The sequence below is a fragment of the Notechis scutatus genome, chromosome 1 (assembly GCF_049901735.1).
Source record: "Notechis scutatus isolate UNSWTSFEM ecotype Mainland chromosome 1, rNotScu1.2, whole genome shotgun sequence".
NCBI classification, from domain to species: Eukaryota; Metazoa; Chordata; class Lepidosauria; order Squamata; family Elapidae; genus Notechis; species Notechis scutatus.
This window is the reverse complement of record NC_142009.1, coordinates 280,092,703-280,107,894: the sequence shown is the minus strand read 5'-3', so window position 1 is coordinate 280,107,894 and position 15,192 is coordinate 280,092,703. Positions and strand designations below refer to the sequence as shown.

The window sequence follows — 15,192 nt, the reverse complement described above, 5'->3', positions numbered from 1 at the left end:
GATAAGTCCTAGAAAACCTTTGTATAGTATTTTTTTTCTGTGCTTCCACAAATTTGTGGTAAAGCTTTTGAATACCAGAGGAATGAATGAATTTATGCAACATGAAACTTCCGTAATATCCTGTTGTCCAGAGAGATGCTACTGGTTTTAAGAAAATATTTGTATGCCTTATTACTTTAACAATAAATATTCTTAATATCATTATATTTTTTTTCTACAGAGCCCACAGCACATAATTATTTCATTAAGTTCTGATACAGCTACTGACTTTTTGTCTCATGAGATGTTACTATAATTTCACTTATTTTTTCAATATTGGGTAAGGGCCTGCTTTCTAGATTTCAACATTATCCAAGCACTGACAATCTCAAGAAATCTTAAAATAAGGCCTCAAGAGAGCAATTCACATGAAACCAAACTTGAAATAATGGAACTTTATTTAACCTCAAGTATCTAAATTCTGCTTTTGAATGACCAGTTCAGGTCCTCATCAGACATTAGACACAGTACAAATCTTTTCCCCCAGTTCTTTCCACGCACTGGTTATCCAAGGTGTGGAAAGTAAAAAAAAAGCTACCAGACCATTTCCCACTCAAAATCTATTTGTAGCTGATCATTTCTAAAAATAAAATTATGTGATCTACTGTGACTGTTATGTTCAAATCAAAATTAAAAATTTGCCATATAGTAATCTAAATTATGGGCCCATCTTGGTCAATATAGGATTAAGGTTTTGACCCAATTCTTATTCTTGCAGGATCCAAACAGGCTCTTGTGACTTCTGAACAGCCCGTAGTACTTTCCACAACTTGATGTCCTTTGATCATGGGGGTCAGAAACTTTCTAATAATCTGAGAAAACAGTAGAATGGCGAATCTGCCTAAAGGAGAATGCAGAACTCCTTTAGAATTGAGAACTCTTTCCCATAGTCCATATCTTTGTTCGGGGACACAACTAGGCTGAGTCAAGAAGAAGGTTTGTTGAAAGAGTGGGTTATTCTCTGCTGGGGGTTGGCTATGGTAAAACTTTGGGGTTGGGATGACATCCTTGACATATGACCTTATAGCACTCTTGGGATTCTCATACAGTTCTTCAACTTAGAACTAGGTTAGAAGGCAGATGAAAATGCATTTCCATTCTAAATTATGCTATTCATTCATTTTAAATAACAATTGTTTATTGGTCATTGTTATTCCCTACAGGGAAACTACCAATATTTTCATGAACTTCTTAGTTTCTGTGATTTCCATAAGAGATGCAGATTGAGAAGAGTTCCTTATGATATTTTGCTGAAGCATGGAGGACTGTTGTTATTGGATGCCAAATAAGAGGATGTTTTAATAAGCTGAATATTTTGATATATTTTACTGATGTTGTTAAAGAAGACATCCTTTTTTGCTTGCCAATTAATTTCATGCACCAACTGATTACATCTTCCTTTTATACATAACACACTTTTTTCCTCTCCAAATGGATTAGGATTGGGATACTGATCAATGGTTGACAGTTACTTCTGTGATTGTATATATCCACACTAAAATCATAACAAGAATAATGCACCAATTGATTATAACTGTGGCAGATAAAATTAACATGAAATGTTAACATAGTAGTTGGCAAAAAAAAAAGGGAACAAGAGCTGAAATCCATTGGCATTATTATCAAATTACAAAAAGACTTGATAAAATTAACTTTAACATAGAATATTTTGTCCAGAGTGTTGACCAGAAAATTTATATAAAAGTCTCACTCCTTCAATAACAAATGAGTTGCATCACTGAATTAAATAAGGCAACTGTTAATACACCTGGATTTTTTGCTATTGAAAGCTTGTGATTATACTACTAACTATATTTAGTAGGAACATGTAGTGTAGCAGTTTACAGAACACCAATTTATTGTTTGTTTCAGGATGCAAATTATTTTTGTTTTATTTAGTTATTTATTTATGCATGCTTTTGAGTCAGTGCTGACTCCTAATGGTTGCCTAGACTTTGTAACTTCCTTGGAAAGGTTTTTGGAAGTGGATTGCCATTGCCTAGTTCCTAGGGCTAAGCAATAGTGACTGGCCCAGGTCAGTCATCTAGGTTTGTGCCTAAGGTGCGACCAAAACTCACAGTCCCCGGGTTTCTAAGATATCTTAACCACTATACCAAATTGGTTCTGAGAATTTATTAATAGTTTTATAGGAATTTTACAAACTAATTTTACAGACTAACTATTTGATGAGAACCATGGTTATTCAGAACAATGGGGAAAAAAACTCCACCAAGTACCTGAATAGATCACATCACAAGAAAAACACTGGCATTTTTATTTCTTTACTCATCATATCTATATTTCATAATGCCACATGTTTATATGGATTTTATTATGGTCTTAGACTAGACTCCAAACATAAATACATTCTTTTCAAAACTGTAAGAAGTGGGAAAAGATTCTGTGAACTTTCAAAATGTTATATATGTAAATATTTGCTCTCTTTAATGGAGAAAACTTTTTAAAATTATAAAATCCCTGCTCTACAGGGCTTCAAATCAAGAACTCAGTAATACAAGAGGCAACAGAGATTGAATGAGAAACAGATAAACAGAATACTACTTTAATTGCTTGAAGTTTGATAATTATAGTAGCATAGTAAGATTAGAGGTTAATATCAAAGTTTAATATAAAATTTAGTGCTCAGCAATGGTTCTGAAGGAAACAGGAACAATAGCAATGGCATTCTAGGAGGCAGTTCCAGGCACTGGAAAGGGAAAATTATTGGATTAAGCAGATCTTTAGAGAGCTGAAAACTGAAGAGCAATATGAATAAGTATCACAAATGCACAAAGGATTAGATGCATAAAGATGGGAAAATGGATTATTATTCCACACAATAGTTTCTGTAAAATAGTGATACAGTGGTACCTGCTTTGAAACTCATCGAATTTGGTAGTCAACCTATTTTGATGTGAATTTTTTGTCCCAGTACTCACTGTTTGTTTGGTATTTGATGCGCAAGCTAGAACTTGTCAGTGTCTCCTTTCTTATGACTCACTACATTATTCCTTATAGGAAAAATTTGTTTGGAATTCATCATTTCTGGTACTCATGCTTCCCGGAACCAATTAACGATGAGTACTAAGGTACCACTGTATATATTAACAGATCCACCAACTAATCCAAGATAAATCATGCATGATTTGTTTGGATTCCAGTTCACAAGCATATTTGAAAGGAAAATGTACAACCTTCTGTTGCACTCATAATTTTCCGAGATCAGACATATTGTTTTGGGACTGAGAAAGCTCAAATAAAATAATGTTGAAAATAGATAGAAAGTATCACATAAATCAACCTTCACAGTTGTTCCATTTATGTAGTAGTGCTTTTTTGAAATATGTTGCCTGCTAAAGAGTTACGTGGTTTTTGGATTATTTTCATGGACAAATATTGTTAGGATTTTTTTATTTGTCAAAAAATGAAATGGATACTATGGAGAAACTTTATTATAGTCATAATTTTCAAGCATAATGACAAAAATAGAATGCAGCTTAATAATGTAGTCTTTGGTAAGCCTTCACAGTGAGTAAAAAAACACCCTGGAATATACTCTATTAAATTAAAAAAGTCTAATGTATTATTTTCCCTGGACTAAGATAACCATATAAACTGGTTAGGTGGCTGTTTTCTCTTTCACTAATGTAATTTAGTGTTCCCTTAGTTATGTTTTAAGCTATTTTATAAAATATTATTTTGATTATCTTGATCACTTTTTTTAGTTAAAAGATAATACAAAAGAACTGAGGAAACAAAACAGAAAAAAGAGCTGCTAGAACAAAGTAATGCAAACAAACTAAAATGCACTAGTTACTTGAAAAAACAAAACAAAATTAATTTATTTTGCTATACAACCATTTTGGAATAAAGAATTGTTGGTCATTTAGAAAGTTAATATAGAAAAATTTACATAAAATGTGTATTAAATCTGTGAGGAAAAATGCAAAGTACATCCAACAGACATAACCCGCATTAATACAAATCAAGAATGGAAACTAATACAAATCAAGAATGGAAACTAATACAAATCAAGAATGGAAGTTTGCAATTATCCTACTGGCTTTAACTATTATAACAATCTGCCCTTTTTATCAAACAATTCAACTCCAATTTGTGTAGCTCATTCATGATCTTGGGGGCAGGCACCACTGGACACAAATACCACCCATGGACTGCTTGTGAGTCTACACTACATGTTCATTTCATAGTCTTCGTGGAAAAGTATTTTTATTGTGCTGTGGACTGCTCCCAGCTTCATATAGAGGTCTCCTTGGAGAAAGTCACAATTGGTTTGTAGGCAGTGTCAATATTCAGCAGCTCAAATGAAAGGCCCTTCCACAGAGGAGCTGAAAGGGTCATGCAGAGTAGAAGCTAGCATAAGACACAGAGAGCAAGCACAGTAACTCCTTCTATCACCACAAATTGCTTTGAAGAAGGTGGCAAGGTTTGCTATACAAGTACATTATAAGGATGACCTAACCTACTAAAAATATTCCATGAATGAATAAAGACCATCTGGAATTTTGCAATAAGATAAAATAATAAAGTCAAAAGAGTATTTACAAACAAAACCTTCACATATATATCAAACTCTGGTCTGTATCAACCACGGATATGAGAAACTATAGTCTTTGCGTACTGCCATATATAAAATCAGTGCTACATTTACAGAACAGAATCACATATTCTACATTAACTTAAGGGAATGCCCTTAAATAGGTTTGATGACATTTATAATCATTCTTATTATCCTTGTTGCATCAAGAAATAGATTACTTCTCTTGTCTTGAATAAGATACTAAATATCATAATGTAGGCTAGGCCAAGAAGCTATTAGTTATTAATGTGTATCATTCAGATTCATTTCTCAGTGCTTAAGTCAGAACACTTTAAATGAACAAAACATCCCAGAAATGTGCTCTACCTGAAGTGTAAATGGCCTTAGGACAATATATTTTCCAAGACACATCACAATTATCCAGACTAGCCAAGCAAGAGATTGCTGTTATATTAATACTGTAAAAGAGCAAACCAATATACTGTACATTTCATGCAACTTTGACCCAGAAATGTCAAACAATTTCCCATTGAAAGTTTCTACATTCATTCAGATTTGCATTGCAAAAATACTATAATTGGCTATAATACTAAGTATATATTGTCTTGAGTGCAAAAATATTTTATGTTTATTGGGACTACTGCTGAGCTGACATGCTATAGAATTCTCTGAGACTCAATTTCAATGAAGTAAGGACTCACATTTATCCCAAAGGTGCTTTTTCAAAAGGCAACTGGACTTTGTTTTTCGTTGAAGCTTCTCATCCAAGAAGCTTCTTCAGTTTCACTTCTCATCCATCTGAAGAAGCTTCTTGAATAAGAAGTAAAACATCTTCAAGGAAAAACGAAGTCCAGTTGCCTTTTGAAAAAGCATCTTTGGTACAACCATGACCTAGATGACTGAGAATCTTTACAATGTCACATTTATTGTCCTCTCCTGATCTGCAATGTACTGCAACGGCTGAAGAAAGCAATGTAGTTGAAATCCCAGCAGTTCAGGAACAATGAAAACAAATGTTCTTCCAAATACAAACACTGTCCTGTTGAATTAATCACTCCAGATGGAGAAGATTTTTAAAAGGTTCATATAAAAACAGCACCAACATTTGGAAGAAAATGTCCTGTTTTCTAATACACATGCCAGAGGACTAGAGTACAACTGACCATCAATTTTGTATCTAGGTCTGTTTTTTTGGAGGACGGGGGGCATAATAAAATTGGTTTTGAGGCCATCATTCACAGGTCTGGGGAAAGCAGTAGATCAGACAGGATTATAAACTTTGGCCCAGTTTTTGAATCTGGGAAGGAGGGGGGGAAAAGACACTTTAACTCTTGAATAGAAAAGCTATACTTTTACGATATCTATTTCATTCAAGAGCTGCAAAGTGGAATCAGAATAAAATCATATCACCAGAAGAACTGGCCATTTTGGTAGCTTGTTCCTAATGGTTTTTTTTGTGTTTATTTATATCTGTTAGATCTTAACAAGCCTATGCTAATTTTAATTAATTAATTTTAATTAATGTTTAATTTTTCATTGAAAACCAGTATAAAATCCAGTTTTCAGTGACACAATCTTGAAAAATTTTGGGTCTGCCCATAGGGTTTAAACAAAAACCATTTATGCAGCATAGCAACACCATGAAAATCGATTTGCATTAATTTGGTGGTGGCAAAAAAGGGGCAAACTCGTTTCCTGTTTCTGTACCAGTCATAGTTGATAGAAAAAATACAGAGAGCCAATATCTCAGATAATACCTAAAGGTTTTTGTTTCTTTGAATCAGCTGTATCAGTCTTAAAGTGATCTGCAGATTGTGCTTAATTGATAATATAAGTAAAATATGTTTTAATATTTAAAAGACAACAAACAAGCAAACAAACAAGCAAAATGCTTCATGAGTATCAGGAAATAAATACATGCCATCTCACAAGAGGACTGTACCTGAGAAACTAAATCTTTTAAAGTTATACAGACCAGATGAGAACTGGAGAATTCTAACAATGTTTCCAAAACTCTCAACACAGTATCAAAAATGTGGTAGTTTGAAAGGAAATATTTATTTTACTTTAATATTATTCAGTGTTTATGGCCACCCATTTCATCTAAGCATCTCAGTGCAGCTCACAAGAGGTTACAATAACCCAATAAAAACAAGTTAAAAACCAATATACTAAACATATAAAAACCACCCATTATTATTTTAAAGCAGGAAATGTTTAATTCACTCTACACTAACTCAACATAGCCACTGTAAAAGCTCCCCACCATTACCAGACTGTCCAGACATGGCAGAAGAGCCATGTTTTCAGGTCTTCCTAAAGGCTGAGAGTGTCAGGGCCAATCTAAGGTTTGGAGGAGGGAGTGATATTCCACAGGGCATGAGCCATGACAGAAAAGACCTGGCATCCTACCAGATGATATTCTCATAGATGGTATCCATAACATGCATCTCTCTCATTAAACTGCGTTCAAGGAAATTTGCCATCAGAGTTTAGTTATAGCCCCATGATTAATGGCAATTATATCGGTGTGTGTACGATTTGCCATTATGATTTTATGGAAACCCATTTATTTTTGTGATATACTGCTTCAAAAAAGTCAGAACCAGCCACACCTGGGTTTCTGTCCCTAGGTGCCAGACTGTGCAAGCATTTATCAAGTGTGTCCATCAGGTGGAATACAGAATACAGTGCTTAATTGAAACTATAGCTAGTGAATGCCTGGAGGTCATGGGAGTCTGGATGGAGGGGAACACGCTCAGGATCAATGCTGACAAGACCTGTTGGCTGACAGCATTTCTATCACTTGGATCCGGAGATGCTCCTCTTTAGTCCTAAGTTGAGTTGCAGTCCTTCAGGACTGATATGTACTTTGTGGGTTAAGGAATAGGAGGCAGCTGCAAGATTTCATACCTCAATACACCATGATTAAGTACAGATTCAAGTATCACCAACTGTACCTGTATCTGCCCTAGGAGGTCCTTAAAGTACCTACTTAGGTTCTAGTCATCTTGCCTGTGGTCTGATGCAATGAATTCTACATGGATTTGCTTTTGTAGGCTACATGGAGTACAGCTGATCCAAAATGCAGAGAGGCATGGGTTATTGTGGGTATGTCTTGTAATGCCTACAAAGTATCTTTTCCTGGAGCTGCATAGATTTCATTGGGCATGAAATTCAAGCTATAGGTTATCCTCTATAAAGCCCTTCATAGCATAGGCTCAAGTTACTTGCTGCCCACCCTATATGGTTTGGCAAAGTTGGCATTCTCGAGTTCTATTGATTAAGCAATGCAACTTGGAAAGCCAAGGGACTGGTGCTTCTCTTCCATAGCACATATTCTCTGGAATGATGTTCCCCAAGAGATCCATAGATCCTCACCCTACTTTATTTGGATGAGCCTTCAAATCTGGCTCTTTTCCTAGGTCTGATTTATGAGATGGAAATTGGTTTTGTCTGTTTCTATAGATAGAACAGGGACCAGAGTTGCAGTAGAGTCAGGTGGTTTATAAATTTTACAAAAAAATAAAAAATAAATAAAAAACCTCTCCCACCATAATAACATAAATACGAAGAGAGAAATGTTGTCAATAAAGGGACAGAGAATCTCTCGAACAAAAGGTTGGCAGGTAGAATGGGGATAGCAGTCTACGTTCTAGTAGAGACAGCTTTGACAGGATAGTTAAATTGAGAATCAAGTTATTATTTAAAAAATTAAGTACATTCCTAAATACATTATTTCCACATCATCATCATGTTGTTTTAACTATCACATCATCCCTTGTGGGGTGGAGTCTGGGCGACTGAATGGAACTAGCAGAGTGTTTACTGGCCGGATGCCCTTCCTGTCACCAAGGTGGACTTTTGTTCAGCAGATATATTCTCATTGTGCCCAGAGAGAGAAATGTCTGCCTCTACCTAGGATCGAACTCACAGCCTCCTAATTGTGAGGCCAGAGCTCCACCTCTAGGCCATTAGCACTACCCTAAATACATTATTTCCGCAATGCCTTTAAATTTTAAAATATTTAGTAAACATTTAAAATAAACAATCCAAGCTATATTTTATGATTGGTTTTGTTTTTACTCTGCTCTCTAATTTTCAATATATTTATGCTTCTATCTTTACTGAACAGATGATTTGTACCTTCTGATATACCATTTCCAAAGTCTACAGGTGAAACCCGAAAAATTAGAATATCGTGCAAAAGTTCATTTATTTCAGTAATGCAACTTAAAAGGTGAACCTAACATATGAGATAGACTCATTACATGCAAAGCAAGATAGTTCAAGCCGCGATGTGTCATAATTGAGATGATTATGGTTTACAGATCATGTAAATCCAAATCCACAATCTCAGAAAATTAGCATATTGTGAAAAGGTTCAATATTCTAGGCTCAAAGTGTCCCACTCTAATCAGCTAAATTAAGCCATAACACCTGCAAAGGGTTCCTGAGCCTTTAAATGGTCTCTCAGTCTGGTTCAGTAGGAGTCACAATCATGGGAAAGACTGCTGACCTGACAGTTGTGCAGAAAACCATCATTGACACTCTCCATAAGGAGGGAAAGCCTCAAAAGGTAATTGCAAAAGGAGTTGGATGTTCCCAAAGTGCTGTATCAAAGCACGTTAATAGAAAGTTATGTGGAAGGGGAAAGTGTGAAAGAAAAAGGTGCACAAGCAGCAGGGATGACCGCAGCCTGGAGAGGATTGTCAGGAAAAGGCCATTCAAAAGTATTGGGGACTTTCACAAGGAGTGGACTGAGGCTGGAGTCGGTGCATCAAGAGCCACCACACACAGATGGATCCTGGACATGGGCTTCAAATGTCGTATTCCTCTTGTCAAGCTGCTCCTGAACAACAAACAACGTCAGAAGCGTCTTACCTAGGCTAATGAAAAACAGAACTGGTCTGTTGCTCAGTGGTCCAAAGTCCTCTTTTCTGATGAGAGCAACTTTTGCATCTCATTTGGAAACCAAGGACCCAGAGTCTGGAGGAAGAATGGAGAGGCACACACTGCAAGATGCTTGAAGTCCAGTGTGAAGTTTCCACAGTCTGTGTTGATTTGGGGAGCCATGTCATCTGCTGGTGTTGGTCCACTGTGCTTCATTAAGTCCAGGGTCAACGCAGCCGTCTACCAGGAGATTTTGGAGCACTTCATGCTTCCTTCCGAAGACTTTATGGGGATGCTATGCTGACTTCATTTTCCAGCAGGACTTGGCACCTGCCCACACTGCCAAAAGCACCAAAATCTGGTTCAATGACCGTGGGATTACTGTGCCTGATTGGCCAGCAAACTCACCTGACCTGAACCCCATAAAGAATCTATGGGGCATCGCCAAGAGAAAGATGAGAGACATGAGACCGAACAATGCAGAAGAGCTGAAGGCCGCTATTGAAGCATCCTGTCTTCCATAACACCTCAGCAGTGCCACAGGCTGATAGCTTCCATGCCACACCACATTGAGGCAGTAATTGCTGCAAAAGGGGCCCAAACCAAGTACTGAGTGCATATGCATGCTTATACTTTTCAGAGGTCTGATATTGTTCTATGTACAACCCTTGTTTTATTGATTGCATGTAATATTCTAATTTTCTGAGATTGTGGATTTGGGGTTTTCATGAGCTGTAAGCCATAATCATCACAATTATGACAAATCACGGCTTGAACTATCTTGCTTTGCATGTAATGAGTCTATCTCATATATTAGTTTCACCTTTTAAGTTGCATTACTGAAATAAATGAACTTTTGCACGATATTCTAATTTTCTGAGTTTCACCTATATAAACACACAGTTCTACAATATCATTCATCCAACTATAAACTGAGATTCTCTAAAGTACATCATAGCAATCCAAGCCAACCAGGAGAAAAAAATTAATCTATACATTAGTAGAAAAATAAAGACCCAAGTAGGATGTGTAGATATTGGATTCAATTGGTGATATGATCTGAATATTTTCTTGATTGGGTAAAACGTGTAGAGTTTCTGGACATTCCTTTTCTACAAAATACATTTCTACTTCTATTTTTCCTATTCCAACAACTTTGGTGAAATATGAAAATTATACATATAACATCATCTTTCTTTTGTTCTTCTGTATTGACATTGATGTAATGCAGATTATGATAACACATCTTCCAGTTTGCAAAATAAATTGATTCATTTAAAATGTTACAAAATAACATTAAGTGGGATTTCATCTATTAATTGCAAAATATAAAGATAGTTCATATTGACACTTTTTGTCATAATTTTTTAATTGAAAATGGCGAGCTGCCATAAAGAGTAACAACACTGAATTATACTAGGTAAAATTTAATTAACCACTAAGTGTCATTCTCTCTCTGTCTCAGCATAAATTACCATGTTTTTGCTTTTTCTTGCTTGAGTGTGTAGAGGTCCTGTAACAAAGCAACTGTTACACACTTCTAATTTTAGAATTTGAATAGGATTATGAGTCTAAAATTTGAAACCAATGGACTCAGAAGTATTTGATTTACTTATGGATAGTTGTCAAATCTTAGAAGCAAAAGATTTGACATTGTATATGGCAAATAATTTATGAAGTGGGGAATTTATTATATTATGTGCATAACTACTTGATACTTTAGTGAAATTTCACAAAACTAAAAATCTTTATTACATTTTACACAACCCATTTTAATTTTCTCAATTTATTGTATTGGTTTCCGTTCATGAAGGGAAAAATACATCATGTTTCTATCTAAGAGAAAAATAATATTTTGCTGTTCACTACTAACATCAACAATAGTTCTTTTTGGGAACTGTTTAACTATATATTCTACAAATGTCATGTTTCAACAGCAATCATAATATATACACTTTAGAGCGCTTTTCCTTAATTGTGCAAAGATAAAAAAATGAAGTTACATATTGCATATTTCCATTTTTTTCCTTTACACTTAATTAATTATTTTTAACAAGACATATTGAATAACCATGCATTCACTTCCCAAGTCTTTATTTATCATGCAGTCTTTTTCTTTTACATTTTTTTTTTGTCATTCATCATACCCTCTGTGGCTTTATCATAACTGAAGACTAAATGCACTTTTCTTTTATCTTTAAAAGATGGGACATTTTTGAGGAACAAAAAAATGCTTCTTTGTGCTTCTGAACATGCAAAGCATCCCTGAAAAAAGAGAACAGGCAGAGGCTATGAGGATGACATACCAACAGGGGTGGGCTTCAAAAATTTTAGCAACCAGTTCTCTGCCTGGTTTCTGGGTGGGCGTGGCCATGGTAGGTGTGGTCTAGTCAGCTTCATGCACCACAGTGGGAGGGCCAGTTTCGCCCTTCCTGGGATCCGGAGGCTTTCCTCGAGCCTCCAGGAGGGGCTGTTTCTCACCCTCCGCAAGCCTCCACGTGGACGCTTACCTGGCATCCAAAACGGGCTGTGTGGAGGAGTGGGAGGGGCCAGCCAGGGATGGGATTTGCCGTTTCGCTGAACTGGCATTAAAAATGATAAAATTAACTACTGGTTCTCCCCAGTTCAGGAGAACCGGTAGCAGCCCACCCTGCATACCAACAACCTTTCTTTAGCTTCCTGCAGTAAAAGAGCTGGAAAACCACGCCACTCAGATTCAGTGGCACATCTTTCTTCGAGACAAGAAAGGGAAATATTTTTCATGCTATTTTTAGATCATAGAACCCTGATTATAGCCACTCAGAGCCGCCTTATCAGTGAGATGTGTGGTACATAAATTTAATAAATAAATACATAAAATAAAAATTACCAACTTCTGTTTCCATATTTTCTTCAGCTGTTGAGTCAACAACTTTGGCCTATGTGTCATTACTTTTTATCATTATGCTATTTTTAACCTAATTATTATTACAACCCCTCCTTGTTTAGTGGCTACCTTGTTTAGTGATAGTCTGTAAATAAGACAGAGTAATAAATTAATAAACATCATTTTTTTGTCCAATATGGGGTTTAAGCCCAAATGTTCGCAATGGATAACAACACACGCTGGTGTGAAAGTAATGCTGGCATTGCTGCACAGCAAAACTTTACTTTAATGAGGTTGCAGCACCCAGCAGTCTTTTGCAATCTATTTCTCTGTCGTGTGGTTTGCTTTGCAATCCTTTAGCTTCTGATATAGGACATGAATTGCATTTTAATTTTATTATTTATTCATTTAAATTTTAATTCTAAGCTGCCCTTCATACAAGTTGTTACACCATGAAACATGGGAGATCAATGCTGTCTTTTTTCTTAAACTAGGCAGACACACTCACTCTCACACACACACACAATGTAAGTAAAAATGTGTTTGAATATAAGTATGCACAGTCTATTCCAGACACATGCGTACTCACAGATTTATGTAGAAATATCTAAAAATTGGTTATATCAAAATGTTAACTTTAAAGAATATAGGCTTTGTTTTAAATTAATTACAAATAATGGAAACAGTTTTTACATAGCATTAAATTAAATGATTATAAATAATGTATGCTATCTGAACCTCAGCTAGATATGCAACTGCTTCATTTTACTATAAAAATAAGAACAAAACTCAAAACATTAGTCAATGTAGTGCAGCATACATTTTGATATCAATTCTCTCCAGATATGCAAAAATGTATTTCTATTCCTGTGCATAGATTGAGCTTCTTATAAAAATAATTATAATAAAATATAGAAGATAAACTTAATCCTTTGAATGCCATAAAAATAATTTTAAGCAGACACCAATTCAGCAAATCTTCAATAGACTTATATTAGCCATCCCATACATCTGTTGCAGATGATATAAAGCTATTTATTTCCCTGCCTAAAATCCAGATTTGCTGTTCCATACTAGTGCACTTTGCATAGAGACATTCTTTGCTTTTAAGAAAACCATTCAGTTTCAACCACATAAGAAACAGTTACTGGGGAACCCTTCCTAATTCCCATGTAAACAAACTACTTAGCATTCCCTTGCTTGTATAAACCAAGGGATTGAAAAGTCTTTGGTGGATTGTCAGAAGAAAAAAGCAACACAGAACTTTATCTAAAATAAGGTGCTCCCGAAGGGAAGGGGCAACGCGTAGCATCATCAAGGTCACACTGTTGTCGTTTTTTGTTTTGGGAGGTCTTCTTTCAGTTGGGAGTTACCCCGGCTTCTTTCTGACGGAGTCTTTCTTTCTGTTGTTTAAGAGAAAAGGAGTTTATCATCATTCTTTGCTTTCATCTGTTTTAAAGCTTCAGAGAGTATATGGTTTAGGCCAGAGGTGGTATTCAGCAGGTTCTGACCAGTTCTGGAGAACTGGTAGGGGAAATTTTGAGTAGTTCAGAGAACTGGCAAATACCACCTCTGACTGGAGATTTTACAGTATCCTTCCCCTGCCACGCCCACCAAGCCATGCCCACAGAACCATTAGTAAAAATATTTGAATCCCACCACTGGTTTAGGCCAAAAGAATGGAGCAATTTGAAACCAGAGTAGACATAAGCTTCCTCCTCCCTCCATTTTTTCCAGAAAATTAATTCCTGAAGTGCCACACTAAGACAGGAAGGATATATTTAGAGCAAGTATATGTCAAAAAGCCTCTACATTTAGTCAATAGTGTATGTCTGTAAAAATTACAAATGTGAAAAAAACACATTGAAAAGTTGTAGAAGTAAAAAACAAAACAAAACGTAAGGGCATGATTTGAAGCCAGCTACTTGTAGGGATTTTCCATTCCCTTTCTTCAAAAATGAGTATTTTACACAGTCCATGTGGAAAACTGCATGATAATGTAACTATAAACCAGACCCAATACAAACTTGATAGCAGTACATTATCATATACTATTTTGAATAAATTTTTATTAAATGAATTAATAGCAAACTCTCTTTTGATTTCATATACATGCTCAACATCAGATTGTCCCTCAAATAAATAGTCATATCTTTGTTACTAAATTGGACTTAATTCCCTCTAGCTTGCTCGTAACTGTATTTAGCAACTAACACGCAGCAAAAAAAAATCCATCTGTCTACATAAAAAAGACAGTAGTCAATCTACAGTGTCATATCCATATTTCAGAAATGGAAAGAATCTTTAAAGGCAAAAACAATGCCTGAGATTATTTAATGCAGCAGGAAAGAATGTCAATGCTCAATTAACATTCAGATTATTTTTAAAAACAGAAACATGTTGAGTTAAGATCTACAATGATTTTGTAAGCTGGTTCTAAGGAAAAAGTCTTTAGGATGCCTATTCTAAAATTGAAAATACATACTTGCTTTTTAATAGATTAGCTACATAAGAATTAACTAAAACTTCCAGCTATATTTAAAAGAGAACCAGAAACCAGAATCACAATAAGAATGTAACCTACCAGACTGGCAGTTGGATTGATTTTTCTAGTTTCCACTTTCTTTTCTGAAGTTAACTTGCTCACTGATTGCTGAGCCATTCGGAGTCTAAAACAAAATATAAATAAGTATTATTAGAGCTTTAAAAATGATATATGCTTACCATATAAAAGTTGTTTTCCTAAACAGCTATACTTTATAAAGCAAACACAAAATCTACATCAATTCTCTTATGTGACAAATTTGGAATAATTATTATCTACAATTTTTAG

General features: G+C 35.4%; 1 protein-coding gene and 1 long non-coding RNA gene across 5 annotated transcripts in view; one reads left to right on the top strand and one right to left on the bottom strand.

Moving 5' to 3' along the window:
* The window catches only part of LOC148133404 (uncharacterized), a 240,444-nt gene that overhangs the window by 168,676 nt on the left and 56,576 nt on the right, over nt 1–15,192 (top strand). The gene's annotated exons all lie outside the window — the stretch shown is intronic.
* The window catches only part of FMN1 (formin 1), a 144,885-nt gene continuing 141,225 nt past the window's right edge, over nt 11,533–15,192 (bottom strand). For 3 of the 4 annotated variants that reach the window (XM_087951733.1, XM_087951734.1, XM_026664558.2), the window contains 2 exons: nt 14,944–15,028; nt 11,533–13,762 (listed from right to left, as the gene is read on the bottom strand). In XM_087951733.1, coding sequence (XP_087807859.1) covers nt 13,718–13,762; nt 14,944–15,028 — 130 coding nt within the window. In that variant the 3' untranslated portion in view covers nt 11,533–13,717. Of the gene's footprint in view, nt 13,763–14,859; nt 15,029–15,192 lie in introns of those variants that run through there. The other variant, XM_087951732.1, reaches the window with a different exon arrangement.